At 42.6% G+C, this 14,872-nt stretch overlaps 1 protein-coding gene across 2 annotated transcripts in view; it reads right to left on the bottom strand.

Annotated features, from left to right (window-relative positions):
• LOC141105289 (putative neutral ceramidase C) overlaps nucleotides 1-14,872 on the bottom strand; it is a 137,431-nt gene that overhangs the window by 100,451 nt on the left and 22,108 nt on the right. For both annotated transcript variants that reach the window (XM_073595172.1, XM_073595173.1), the window contains 4 exons: nucleotides 14,143-14,321; nucleotides 10,327-10,476; nucleotides 8,794-8,970; nucleotides 5,405-5,532 (listed from right to left, as the gene is read on the bottom strand). In XM_073595172.1, the coding sequence (XP_073451273.1) occupies nucleotides 5,405-5,532; nucleotides 8,794-8,970; nucleotides 10,327-10,476; nucleotides 14,143-14,321 (634 nt within the window). The remainder of the gene's footprint in view (nucleotides 1-5,404; nucleotides 5,533-8,793; nucleotides 8,971-10,326; nucleotides 10,477-14,142; nucleotides 14,322-14,872) is intronic.

Here is a 14,872-nt window from a genome sequence, read left to right as displayed (position 1 = left end):
CAGCCAACATTCACATAGCGTGTAGTTTTAAATATGGCGCCGCAGAGTTCGGAGGGACTCGGCGGAGCTGAACGAGCGCCGCCGATATCACAGTGACTGGGCGGAGCCGAGATACACATAGTCGAGTGTTCTCGGCTCTTTCCGGCGCCGCTCACAGTCACGCCCAGTCCCGCCATTGGACCTGTGTTATGTCCATCATAGGGCGGGACTGGGCAGGACTGGGAGCGGCGCCGGAAAGAGCCAAGTACACTCGACTATGTGTATCTCAGCGGCGCTTGTTCAGCTCCGCCGAATCCCTCCGAACTCGGCGGCGCCATATTTAAAACTACATGCTATGTGTATGTCGGCGGCGATCTGTCCAAGCATGGACACTGGGGGCAAGGCTGCACTGACCACTGGGGCAAAGCTGGACTGACAAGGCTGCACTGACAAGGCTCTACTAGGGCAAAGCTGCACTGATAAGGCTGCACTGGGGCAAAGCTGCACTGACAAGGCTGCACTGACAGGGCTGCACTGGGGCAAAGCTGCACTGACAGGGCTGCACTGGGGCAAAGCTGCACTGACAAGGCTGCACTGACAGGGCTGCACTGGGGCAAAGCTGCACTGACAAGGCTGCAATGGACACTGGGGCAAGGCTGCACTGACAGTTCTAGTTATGGACAGATGAAAAAAATAGAAGAACTTGTCACTTTCAGGTGTGTTGGATTCTTTGCTTTCTGGCTGCTTCTCCCCCTGACCACTAAATCACTGACACACACTCCCACATTCTCATTTTCCCATAACTGAAGTCTTTGAATAAAATCCAGAAGCGGCAATAGAAATGTCAAATAAAGCTCTATAGTATTAAAGTTGCACCCTTGGAAAAGTAAAAATGTTACCTTACAAGGGGGTTGCACCTGTACTGCAAGGGTAAAATGTTCCTTTATACAGTCAGGTCCATAAATATTGGGACATCAACACAATTCTAATCTTTTTGGCTCTATACACCACCACAATGGATTTGAAATAATACGAACAAGATGTGCTTTAACTGCAGACTTTCAGCTTTAATTTGAGGGTATTTACATCCAAATCAGGTGACTGGTGTAGGAATTACAACAGTTTGTATATGTGCCTCGCACTTTTTAAGGGACCAAAAGTAATGGGACAGATTAAAAATCATCCAAACTTTCACTTTTTAACCACTTGCGACCGCCGCACGACGATGTACGTCCAAACTTTGGCGGTGGATAACGTTCTTGTGGCAGCAGCTAGCTGCCATAACCCTGGTATCCCCGTTTTCGTGCCGTTTACCGGAGCCGTCGGTAGCGGCGAAGGCGATTGCATTCTGTCAGTGCTGTGTCTGGAGACCAGTGAGGTTAAGATGGTGCCCACTCGTCTCCATGACACTGCTGGGCGAAAGCGACGTCAAAACGTCACTTTCGTCCACGCCTCTTAAAGGCATATTTTTTTAAATGACTTTTTTTTTTTTTTTTTTTTTTTGCATTTTAGTGTAAATATGAGATCTGAGGTCTTTTTGACCCCAGATCGCATATTTAAGAGGTCCTGTCATACTTTTTTCTATTACAAGGGATGTTTACATTCTTTGTAATAGGAATAAAAGTGACATTTTTTTTTAAACGGTGTAAAAAAAAATAGAATAATGTAAAATAAATAATAAAAATACAATTTTTAAAAAAAAAAACCCCCGTCCCGACGAGCTCGTGCACAGAAGCGAACGCATACGCGAATAGCGCCCGCATATGAAAACTGTGGTCAAACTACACATGTGAGTTATCGCCGTGACCGGTAGAGTGAGAGTAATAATTCTAGCCCTAGACCTCCTCTGTAACGCAAAACATGCAACCTGTAGAATTTTTTAAACGTGGCCTATGGAGATTTTTAAGGGTAAAAGTTTGACGCCATTCCACGAGCGGGCGCAATTTTGAAGCGTGACATGTTGGGTATCAATTTACTTGGCGTAACATTATATTTCACAATATAAAAAAAATTGGGCTAACTTTACTGTTGTCTTATTTTTTTATTAAAAAAAGTGCATTTTTTCCAAAAAAAAGTGCGCTTATAAGACCGCTGCGCAAATATAGTGCAAAAAAAAGTATTGCAATGACCGCCATTTTATTCTCTAGGGTGTTAGAAAAAAAAACTTATATAATGTTTGGGGGTTCTAAGTAAATTTCTAGCAAAAAAAACTGTTTTAAACATGTAAACACCTAAAATCCAAAACGAGGCTAGTCCTTAAGTGGTTAATACTTGGTTGCAAATCCTTTGCAGTCAATTACAGCCTGAAGTCTGGAACACATAGACATCACCAGACGCTGGGTTTTATCCCTGGTGATGCTCTGCCAGGCCTCTACTGCAACTGTCTTCAGTTCCTGCTTGTTCTTGGGGCATTTTCCCTTCAGCTTTGTCTTCAGCAAGTGAAATGCATGCTCAATCAGATTCAGGTCAGGTGATTGACTTGGCCATTGCATAACATTCCACTTCTTTCCCTTAAAAAAATTTGGTTGCTTCCACAGTATGCTTCGAGTCATTGTCCATCTGCACTGTAAACCACCGTCCAATGAGTTCTGAAGCATTTTGCTGAATATGAGCAGATAATATTGTCCGAAACACTTCAGAATTCATCCTTCTGCTTTTGTCAGCAGTCACATCATCAATAAATACAAGAGAACCAGTTCCATTGGCAGCCATACATGCCCACACCATGACACTATCACTGATGAGGTGGTATGCTTTGGATCGTGAGCAGTTCCTTTCCTTCTCCATACTCTTCTCTTCCCATCACTCTGGTATAAGTTGATCTTGGTCTCATCTGTCCATAGGATGTTGTTCCAGAACTGTGAAGGCTTTTTTAGATGTTGTTTGGCAAACTCTAATCTGGCCTTCCTGTTTTTGAGGCTCACAAATGGTTTACATCTTGTGGTGAAACCTCTGTATTCATTTTGGTGAAGTCTTTTCTTGATTGTTGACTTTGACACACATACACCTACCTCCTGGAGAGTGTTCTTGATCTGGCCAACTGTTGTGAAGGGTGTTTTCTTCACCAGGGAAAGAATTCTTTGGTGATCCACCACAGTTGTTTTCCGTGGTCTTCCGGGTCTTTTGGTGTTGCTGTGCTCACGGTGCGTTCTTTTTAAGGATGTTCCAAACAGTTGATTTGGCCACACCTAATGTTTTTGCTATCTCTCTGATGGGTTTGTTTTGTTTTTTCAGCCTAATGATGGCTTGCTTCACTGATAGTGACAGCTCTTTGGATCTCATATTGACAGTTGACAGCAACAGATTCCAAATGCAAATAGCACACTTGAAATGAACTCTGGACCTTTTATCTGCTCCTTGTAAATGGGAATGAGGGAGTAACACACACCTGGCCATGGAACAGCTGAGCAGCCAATTGTCCCATTACTTTTGGTCCCTTAAAAAGTGGGAGGCACATATACAAACTGTTGTAATTCCTACACCGTTCACCTGATTTGGATGTAAATACCTTCAAATTAAAGCTGAAAGTCTGCAGTTAAAGTACATCTTGTTCATTTCAAATCCATTGTGGTGGTGTATAGAGCCAAAAAGATTATAATTCTGTTGATGTCCCAATATTTATGGACCTGACTGTGTATAGGAGAATTGGAAAATCATTTCTGCTTTCCTGATTCTCCACTTCAGCAGGCTACCTTATGCTGCTAGACCAGTCCCAGTAGCCTCTTCTCCATCTGCAAATTGACATAATCAAACTAATGCAGAGCCCATAGACCTGCATTGGACATGAGGAGGCTGAAGAACAGTTTACCACTAGGGCAGTTGGGCTTTAATAAAAGTATAATATTAGTTCCAGTGACAAGGTCTCTTTAACCTGGCTTTTTAAATTGCTTATTGACTATTGCTTCTAAAGCTAATAGGGTCATTTTAATTAGAATGTGTCTGTCCAGTTACCTTTACAAACCCCAAAACAAAACACTAGTTTCCTTTACAGCTGTTGTTGCAAACCACGGAATTTCCTTTTGACTGGAAAACCAGAAAATGGATATTATGCCCCTTTATCATACAGTTCACCAACCATAATTCTTACTTATGTAATTATGTTTGAGTGCTATTTCTATTTGCTCGGGAAAGTAATTTACCAGTTGGTTGAGCTTTTTGCATTTAAAAACTGTCAGCATTCCTGTTTGCCACATTGAATGCTCCAAAAAATAATAATTTCTCCAGCTTGAGCATTTAGGAATGGTGTGAGAAAGGTATGGACAATCAATATCAATTAATTGACCAAAATGATGGACAGTTCAAAAGGACAGTCGCTTGACATGCCTATTGTACCTTTTTTCTGATCTTTATCTCTTACACTATAACACTAAAGTGTGTCAACAAAAATATATATATATTATAATTTTTTTAATATATAAATGTATTTTCCTTTCCTTGTAGCTCTGTGTGCAAATTTCAGAACCACTTTTCAGAAATGTACAAAGCCTGAAAAGGAGATGTAAGTTATCCCTAAAGCTTGCATCTTTAATAACCTAAATTAGCCAATAAATGCTATCACTTACACTCCAAACTCACAGGTAGTGAAAAGGGCACCAAATTTCAACCATTATTTTCTGTACTTGCTGAAAACGTTTTTAATCCAGAAAAAAAAGAAAATACATGCAGCCACCACATCTATGGACTGGTAAGCTGCAAGATATGTCATTTTTGTTATTTGGTTTAGTTATCCTTTAATGTTTGATAACTTAAACACAATTATCTAACATATCAGACGTATCTGATCAACATTCCCAGGACAAGGACAGAAATATAAATGGTGGTTCACAAAACACACATTTGAGTGGAAATAAACAATTATGTTCTATCATAGAGTTCAGGGATATCAAAAGAAAAATTAAACTGTAATGCCCCGTACACACGGTCGGATTTTCCGACGGAAAATGTGTGATAGGACCTTGTTGTCGGAAATTCCGACCGTGTGTAGGCTCCATCACACATTTTCCATCGGATTTTCCGACACACAAAGTTTGAGAGCAGGATATAAAATTTTCCGACAACAAAATCCGTTGTCGGAAATTCCGATCGTGTGTACACAAATCCGACGGACAAAGTGCCACGCATGCTCAGAATAAATAAAGAGATGAAAGCTATTGGCCACTGCCCCGTTTATAGTCCCGACGTACGTGTTTTACGTCACCGCGTTCAGAACGATCGGATTTTCCGACAACTTTGTGTGACCGTGTGTATGCAAGACAAGTTTGAGCCAACATCCGTCGGAAAAAATCCTAGGATTTTGATGTCGGAATGTCCGAACAAAGTCCGACCGTGTGTACGGGGCATCAGTCATTAGGTACATATACCACATATGATTATTAGCAGGCCATAATTTTCCATTATGAAATGTATAGCACAACTACCACCTCACCTGTCTCTCTCTGATTTAGGGTTACGCAGATAGGAGGAGGGGCTTCTGTTGATATGGCTATCCTGTACAGTGCCCCTGTTCACATACACTTTTCCTCTTCTTAGATTTGCATGTGCTATGTCAATGCTCTAGGCACAGAATGAGGAATTGAAACAAAGCATTCACGTTAGGATAGACCTTTATTTTTTATACTACTATATTTTATGTTCTTCAAAAATACATTTTATTCAGGAGTTGCCCTAACAGTTTTTTAATATGCCTAAATTACAGAATATAACTGCTGTATACAAATGTTTTAGATGGGAAATCACTTAAAGCCTAAGTGCACTCAAAATAATATTTCTGTATTAGATTTGTTTTCTTTCAATGGCTTTAAAGAAACTCTTTGTCCATCGGATATGAGATGCCAGATAAAAAAATCTGTGACAGTGGACAGGAAGTGATGCCATCCCACTGTCACGGCCCGGGAGGGAGAGGTATACCCCTTTGACCAGAGTTGCGGGACACTCATAGTGCCGATGGTTTATGTGATTGTATGATAAAAATTCTAGTGCAAGGCTGTACACATTTTAATGTGAGTGAGCACTAGTAAGTTTTTAATTACTAGTTCCTAATAAAGTGAGGATTTTATACTATGTAAGTTCTTTTTTCCTTCTTGGCTATTACCTCAATTGGAAGAGTGAATTAATTTGGAGGAGAGAGAGCGGCTTGCCTGGGGGTCTCTTCCCTTAAAGGGTAAAAGCGCTGCATGACCCACTTTTCATTAGGGGGTTATGGAGGTCCAGTGACTTGTTTGTGTTAAAGGTGGTGGTACAAGGGTGACTTTTACCTTCACCGAAGAACTGTTTTATTTACTAATACAACACTGAACAGCACAGAGCACTGCATGGACTGTTTTTTGACGGATTTTCATGTTAGATTTATTATATTCACTTTATTCATTAAATGGTTTGTGATTGTATTGGAAACATATTTAGTTGTTACACCCAGCGCAGCTATATTGGGATACATACTGTAGTACTTACACATTATTTGTGTGCAGATAGCACCAGTTTGTTTTATAAAATTTCATACAAAAACATTTTTTTCTGAATTTTAGATAATATTTGCACTTTTTAGTCTAGGATATGGGTTATTTGATTGATTAATTTTAAAAAATCCAGTACCTGTTTTCAAAATCTGTAAAAAGGTACAGCCAGAAAAAAAAGGTAGATTTAAAGTGACATAATCTATTGTCTAACAATAAAAATTAAAGTGAAGCTAAGGCTAACAGTCTTCGGAAGATGGACAGATGAAGAGCAACAAAGAATCCAAAGTAGTTACCTTTCTAGGAGAAAACGCTCTATGGGGGCACTTAGTCATGTGACATTTTTAAAGGCAAGGATTAGAATTCAATATGGCTGATTTTAGCCCTTGGCATACATCATAGGACCTAGGCCCTCAGACATGTGGCCAACATTTAAATGAGCAAAGAGCAGGTTTTTATCATAGAAAGGTAAGTATATCATCCTTTTTATAACTATGTCCATCCCAGCAACACTGTTCACATATTTTGATGTAATAAGGGGTAACTTCTTTTAGCTCTGCAAGGACAGGGGGCTTCTGGAGCCTTCTGTAGACAGTCTGTGCCCTGTTGATAGTTGGTAGGCAAGTATATGAGGTGGTGCAAAATACTTCTCCTGATCAATCAGGGAATTGCAGACCGAGAGAGATAAATAGGAGGACTGGTCGCAGGTGTCTGGTGTTCAGAGAGTGGTATGTTGTAGCGCAGTGGTTCTCAACCTCAATCCTCTAGTACCCCCAACAGGCCATATTTTCAGGTTTTCCTTTATCTTGCACGGGTTCTTTAAATCAAAGTCAATGGTTTGATATTTTGGACAGCTATTTTATCTAAGAGAAATTCCCAAAACATGGCCTGTTGGGGGTACTTGAGGACCGAGGTTGAGAACCACTGTTATACTGTATAGCATCGTGTAGTTCCCCCTCCTAGTAAAAGCCCCCCCAGGCTTCAGTGGAGCCTGCAAAATCCTACACTTACTGTGGAGAATACTAAATGGAGAATGCAGGAAGTAAGTTATCAAAAGACATTTTGTGTACTATATCTGAATATAGTCAAGTTCTTCATGGGTTGAATAAAACTTAGTCACCGATACTGGTGGAAAGATAATTCATATGAAATGCTATTAATAACGTTGCCATAAGTTAATCACAAAGACTCTTAAAACTAATCTTAAAGTTACAGGTGAATATGCATCTGTGCAACGTTACATCCATTTTGGGCAAATGTACCATTTATTAAGTACCAATTCCAAGCTGCCAGATGACTTTATTCTGAAACATACAGTAACAAGAGAACCTACATGTACATGTGTACACCTACCTAAAAGATATGCCATAGCACAGACATGATGTAACCCTGGTATTTGGAGGCATTTTGATTAACCGCAGGCATCCTTACATATGACATTACATTTGAACTATCTTTGCGAAGGAATTATTGACTGATTTTTTTGACTGGTTTAAAGCCAAGTTAAATATAGCACATGGTGACTTTAAGACTATTTAGGGCTTTATAAACTGTGCACATTATCTATAAAGGTAAGCACTTGTTTTTAATCACTGCTCTGAATATTTTATATCCGATAACAATCAAAATGTTCGCTGATATGCAAATGGTTTGAACTTTTATACATATCAAAAAAGCTCACTATATTTTATTACTTATATTAAGGTGTGGTAATTACTTATGGACTTCAGCTTATAATTATCTTTCAGCTATTCCTCTTATCACAGACTACAAAGGGCATTATCTATTCTGGGGTAAAAATGTATTCTGCCATGAGAATGGGAATTTCTGTCATGTGAGGTGACTGGGAACATGCTCCTTTAAGCGTGAATGTGAAGGTCTTGAGAAGTAGAGACAAAGGCGATAAAATCCTATTACAATAGCAGATGTCAGAATACAGAGATGCTAAAAGCCCTGGTGTATTGTAGTGTTGCAAGAGTTTACAGGCATACCCCACTTTTAAGTACGCAATGGGGTTTATTTACTAAAGCTGGAAAGTGCAAAATCAGGCTCACATCTGCATAGAAACCAATGAGCTTCTAACCCCAGCTTGTTCAATTAATCTTTGGTAATAAAACCTGGAAGCTGATTGGTTTCTATGCAGAAGTGAGCCTGATTTTGCACTTTCCAGCTTTAGTAAATAAACCCCATTGCGTACTTAAAAGTGGGGTATGCCTGTATTTAAGTCCACATAAATCTAAAGTAAATACCGTAAGTAAATGTGGTCATCCTTTTTGTTGACTATAAAAAACATGTGTATGTGAATTGGTGTTTACTTTGACATAGTTAAATCTTAAAGAAAATCACATGCAACAGATCATACCTTAACAATACCATTGACAATGGCATCAGCGATCCCTCTGTGAAATCCTCTACTTGTCAACATGAAGGTTCTGTATTGGAAAAAGCCTGCTGGTCCTGAATGGGTGTGGGTGCCACTTAACACTACATTGTCTTGCCTGTATAGATCCCCATGTTTGGTTTTCAACTTGTCTATCACCTTCGAAGAAAAATATGATAGTAGAAATGTGTAAAAACCTCATGGTGATTTTGTGCTTTGGCAGTGGAAATTGAATACACAGGTACTGCCCAAAGCAATCAATTGCATCAGATTTCATTTCTAACCGGTACTGAATGATTGATTGCCTCTCATTGGAAGCAGACATATGGTCCAACAAACACCAAACTATACTCTTGCATTCAAGAAGTCAAACACATGAAAGCTCGTGCAGCAATGATGAGTAACACTCTCAATGCTTCTGAATGTATGTAGGATCCCCGGGTCCGTTTTGATACCTCTTTGTAGAATATATACTGGGGATATATCCCAGAATTGATCCTGGCGAGCTGTCATGCTCTGTCCCACTTCTCTATACTATCCCCTCCCCTATTGGTCTTCCTCTCTACCTTCTTACCCCCATATCCAGAAGCTACTACCTTTTCCTTTCTTTTAGGCCTCATTCACACCAGCATACCTATACATACTCCCGTGCAAAGAACCATTTTTGCCTGCACAGGTGCTCCATGGATCCGTATGCCTGGCAGACCCATTCGAGTCCATTGGGATACAGCATCTGCACAGACACAGCCACTGGTCCTAACTTGACAGTCGTGTGGGTGCATGTCCCCGTATGCAGACAGTGTACGTTTGGGGACATGCACCTGCACAGCTCTCATGGTGGGACCAGTGGTGTCCATGCAGCCGCTGCACCTCAAAAGGCATGAATGGGTCTGCCTGCAGGCAGATGCATGGAACACCTGTGCATCTTGTGCAGGCAAAATGGCCCTTCGTACAGGTGCGTGGACAGGCAGCCCTGTGTGAATGAGGCCTTACTATCCATCCCCATTGACCTCATTTGATTGCACCTCCCCATCTGGCATGTTGCCAGCAACTTATTGTGAAACCTCTATTGACATGGATATGCACTTCATGACTGTATGACTTCTCTAGAGAAAAAGTTGCATCTCCTAAGCCATGGGTGCTCAACCTGTGGCCCTCCAGCTGTTGCAGAACTACAATTCCCATCATGCCTCTGCCTTTTGGAGTCATGCTTGTAACTGTTAGCCTTGCAATGCCTCATGGGACTTGTAGTTCCACAACAGCCAGGGGGCCACAGGTTGAGCATTCTCGTCCTAAACCATTTTTTTGTGTGACAATACTAACTGTCACATTTTTGCACTCTGAGGAGAATATTTCTGTTATGCTGAACCTGCAATATCATGCTCTTCAAGGGAATAATGTTCTGTGCTATGCCTTTTTATAACTTGCGAAAATGTTCCAGTAAAATACATTTAAACAGAGAAAAATGACAATTGGAATCTCAAATCCTTTCAAACACATTATTTGTGAACTTACCTCCAGCCGGACTCTCTGAGACATCATTCCTATGTCTGCACTGACAAACACGACCCTCTTAGAATTATCTGGCTGGGCTACAATGAAGGCTCGGCTGTACTGACGAGTGTGAAGTCCTCCTGCTATTTGATCACCACTAGCATAACCCATCTAGAGATTAAAAAAAAAACATTTGGTTACTCATTTGAAGACTTTATACAAGTAGTATATAACGTTTTTGGTTGCTTAAATATATGTGTAATAAGTTTTTTGCCATGCAGGCGGACCATGACATGAATATTCATAAGTCAGCTTTATTAAATTTTCTTGCACTATTGCCAGGGACACACTCCAGCAACAAACAGACACAAACAATAACACAGGGCTTAGGGGAGACCAAGTGAATATCAAACTATGAGTTTAGCTTAGGCTAATTACAACCTAACAGCACTAAAGTTAACATTTCTTTTTTTCATTTTGGATAGAATAAGGTAAGGTTTTAAGCCCTGCCAGGTTTTTTTGTTTTTTTTTGAGGAAGGGGTTGTTTTTTGCCTTCTCTGTCCCATCGGGAAAATTTCCCTTTACTTCCTGTCCTACAGCTAAAACAGGAAGTGAGAGGAAATCCCTCCAAAGCAAGGGAATCCAGGAGTGTCACCAGAACTAGTGTCCCCATTACCCCTCTATTCAGGGCCGGCGCTACCACTAGGCGGACTAAGCAGCTGCCCAGGGCGCAACCATGACCGCTGGTTTTCCTACTCTCCACTGGCAGCTTGTCATTGCCGGGGGCTTTTCCGTAGTCCAGGGTGCTGGAATTAGGTGTCGGTCTCCTGTCCTCCTCGCCGTACTCTTCTCCTCCTCTTCCGGACATCGCACCAGCCGGCTCTCCCCCAACACCAGCTCCTTCTTGACCAGGGTCAGGTAGGTCTGGTACACTGTCTTCCTCTGGAAGGTCCCCCACTTCATCTAGGGGGGGTGCAGGGTCCAGCAGCAGATACATGTCTGGGCACAAGGGAAGGGGGCGTAGTGCAGAAGGAAGGTGAAGTACCATGCCAGGGAGCTTCACCTCCTCTCTGCGCCTCTCAGCACTGCCGGCTGTACCCTGAGAACCGATCCGGGGACAGCTCCGATGGGAACGTCATGATCAGCCGGCAGAGCAGTGAGCGGAACCCGCAGGAGACTGTCACTGAAGAGAGGCAGACACCCAGAGAATGGGAGGGCGTGGAGACACTGAGGAGGCAGGGCCATCTTAACACAGGGGCCTGAGGTGTATGGGGGGCCCCTGAATTTTCTTGGCAGACTGTGGAAATGGGCGAGCAGCTTGTCAGCAATAATGACATCTCTGCCGGGTGCCAGCAAATACAAACTGCCCTGCACATGCAACAGTTTAACAGCCAGCCGGCCAGCTTGGAATGTTAGAATGCCATCTGATGACACTTGGGGGCGGACCCTGTGTGTAAACATCTCGGGCGCCTGGCATTTTCCTGCTGCCATATGTAACTCAAAGTGCAGTGTATGCAGAGAAGGGTCCACTGCCCACACTGCCTGCAAATAACATATGGGCCGGGCTGAGCAGATAAAAGACTGAACCAAATATGCAGAGTGTGTTATCTCTCCCCCCTCCACTGAGAAGCATGAGAGCAGTCAGATCACCTGGAGTCCTGGATGGTTTTGCTCTTCAGATGGTCACGGTAAGCCTGACACTTTACTCCTGGATACTTTGCCCTTTCCAGGTCACGGAGCTCTGTAACCCCCCCTGTACTGTGTTCCCCTCCCCCCTGTACTCTACGCCTCTCCCCCCCGTACTCTGCCCCTTCTGCCCCTCTCCCCCCTGTACTCTGCCCCTTCCCCCCTGTACTCTGCCCCTCTCCCCCGCCCCTTCCCCCCTGTACTCTGCCCCTCTCCCCTCCTGTATTCTGCCCTCCTGTACTGTGCCCGTCTCCCCGCTGTACTCTGCCCTCTTGTACTGTGCCCCTCTCCCCCCTGTACTCTGCCCTCCTGTACTGTGCCCCTCTCCCCCCCTGTACTCTGCCCTCCTGTACTGTGCCCCTCAGCCAAGTATAGTGCCAACACTGACTGCGGCGATGTACAAGGACAGCAAGAGCCTTCCCCACTCTACCCATATGAATGTCTATACAGTGCCAACATCTTCTACAGCACAGTGCAAGGACATTTTTCCTTTCAGTGACACCATCAAGGTTTTTCCTTCGGTGACACCACATATGCAGGTGCATTTCTACCTAAGACCCTGTTCATCCATACTGTAGTGACCTGTGTTTTAAAAATTGTGAATTTTTTTTTTTGGGGGGGGGGGGGGGCGACAAGTAGCTGGTCTTTCCTAGGGTGCAAATTAGTCTAGCACTGGCCCTGCCTCTATTCCCGTTCTAGTGTCAACCCAGAATTTGGGATTTTCTTTTACTTTCACTTTCAATGAACACAAGAGAGGGTGAAACTCCCTAACAGGAGCAGAAACTGATAAAACCTGTTCTAATGCCTATCCACTCTATCCAAAACTAAAGACAGATTTTATCTTCCTAGGCTCCAAGATCACGGCAGACGGTGACTGTAGCCATGCAACTAAGAGACGCTTGCTTCTTGGGAGGAAAGCAATGGCAAACCTAGACAACATTACAAAAAGCAGAGACATCACCCTACCGACAAAGTGCCGTATAGTCAAAGCAATGGTATTCCCAGTAGTAACCTATGGCTGTGAAAGTTGAATCATAAGGAAGGTTGAACCCTGAAGAATTGATGCTTTTGAACTATGGTGTTGGAGAAGACTCTTGAAAGTCCCTTGGACGGCAAGAAGATCAAACCAGTCAATCCTGAAGGAAATCAACCCTGAATATTCACTGGAAGGACAGATCCTAAAGCTGGAACTCGAATACTTTGGCCACCTAATGCGAAGAGAGAACTTATTGGAAAAGACCCTGATGCTGGGAAACATGGAAGGAAAAAGGAGAAAAGGACGACAGAAAACAAGTTGGATAAACAGCATCATCGAAACAATGAACATGAAGTTAAGCAAACTCTGGGAGGCAGTGGAGGACAGAAAAGCCTGGCGCGCTATGGTCCATGAGGTAACGAAGAGTCAGACTCGATTAAATGACTGAACAACAACAAACCTTCATATAAGTGACTAGCCTCAGGTGATACACAGAACTGAAACAAATCCTTCTACATAAGGTGTGCATGTTTATCTGCAGCCCTATCTTCTCTACAGCCTTCTAAAACACACAGATTGAAGGCTATTGCTCAGCTTTAGCAGGCAGGGGGTGGGGATCTGATGTCACTCACTGCACATCAGAGAGAGCAGAGCTGTGTGTAATATGAGACCTTAGTGAAGGGAAAAGTCACTCCCCCTCTACACAGTCTCAGGCAACATGCAACGCTGATGCTGTCAATCATCTTCTGTGTGCTGTAGGGGGGCAGGACCATCTCCCAAGATACTGTAGTGCCGGGATAACCAGTTAGAAGTGACTAAAGCAGATAGCAGAAGGAAGAATGAGGAGACAGAAATCACACTTGGTGCTTTAGATCATGGGTCTCAAACTGGCCGCCCTCCAGCTGTTGCAAAACTACAAGTCCCATCATGCCTCTGCCTGTGGGAGTTATGCTTGTAACTGTCAGCCTTGCAAGGCCTCATGGGACTTGTAGTTTTAAAACAGCTGGAGTGCCGCCTGTTTGAGACCCCTGCTTTAGATTGATGCTAGTATTTACTATAGATGGATAATATCTGTTCATTTTTCATTTCAGAGGTTTACAACCACTTTAACTGGTATTAAAATGATTGTAAATTACATTTTACATATGCAATGTAGGTAAAAAAAAATTAAATACCAGGGGAACATCTGCTAGGAAGCCAGTGCAGTCAGCTCTACCAGCCCCAACAAGGAAAATTTCCGTGGCAGCTGTGGTGGCAGCTGTGGTGGTAGCTGTGGTGGTAGCTGTGGTGGTAACTGTGGTGGTAGCTGTGGTGGTAGCTGTGGTGGTAGCTGTGGTGGTAGCTGTTGTTGGGCCTGGAAAAAATAACATAGGCTAGATTTCTAAACTGTAAAAATCTCAGTTTATTGGATAACCCTACATAAAGAAAAGGCACAAATTTACTTCAACAATTGAAGCTGAAATTGCCATATTTGACAATATAAGCATTTTAAAATCATACCAGTCATTAACTGTAAAATCATGTAAGTTAAGTATGGCAAAGAAGAATGTGTACTATAATAAACAGTTAATGATCAGTTGCTTGTTATGCCTCGTACACACGATCGCGCATTCCGACAACAAAATCCATGGATTTTTTCCGTCGGACGTTAGCTCAAACTTGTCTTGCATACACACGGTCACACAAAGTTGGTCAGAAATTCCGAACGTCAAGAACACGGTGACTTACAACACATACGACGAGCCGAGAAAAATGAAGTTCAATAGCCAGTGTGGCTCTTCTGCTTGATTCCGAGCATGTGTGGAATTTTGTGCGTCGGAATTGTGTACACATGATTGGAATTTCTGACAATGGATTTTGTTGTCGGAAAATTTGAGATCCAGATCTCAAATTTTGTGCGACGGA

The sequence above is a fragment of the Aquarana catesbeiana genome, linkage group LG08 (assembly GCF_042186555.1).
Source record: "Aquarana catesbeiana isolate 2022-GZ linkage group LG08, ASM4218655v1, whole genome shotgun sequence".
NCBI classification, from domain to species: domain Eukaryota; kingdom Metazoa; phylum Chordata; class Amphibia; order Anura; family Ranidae; genus Aquarana; species Aquarana catesbeiana.
The sequence above is the reverse complement of the archived record's forward strand: the minus strand, read 5'-3'. Positions and strand labels throughout refer to the sequence as shown.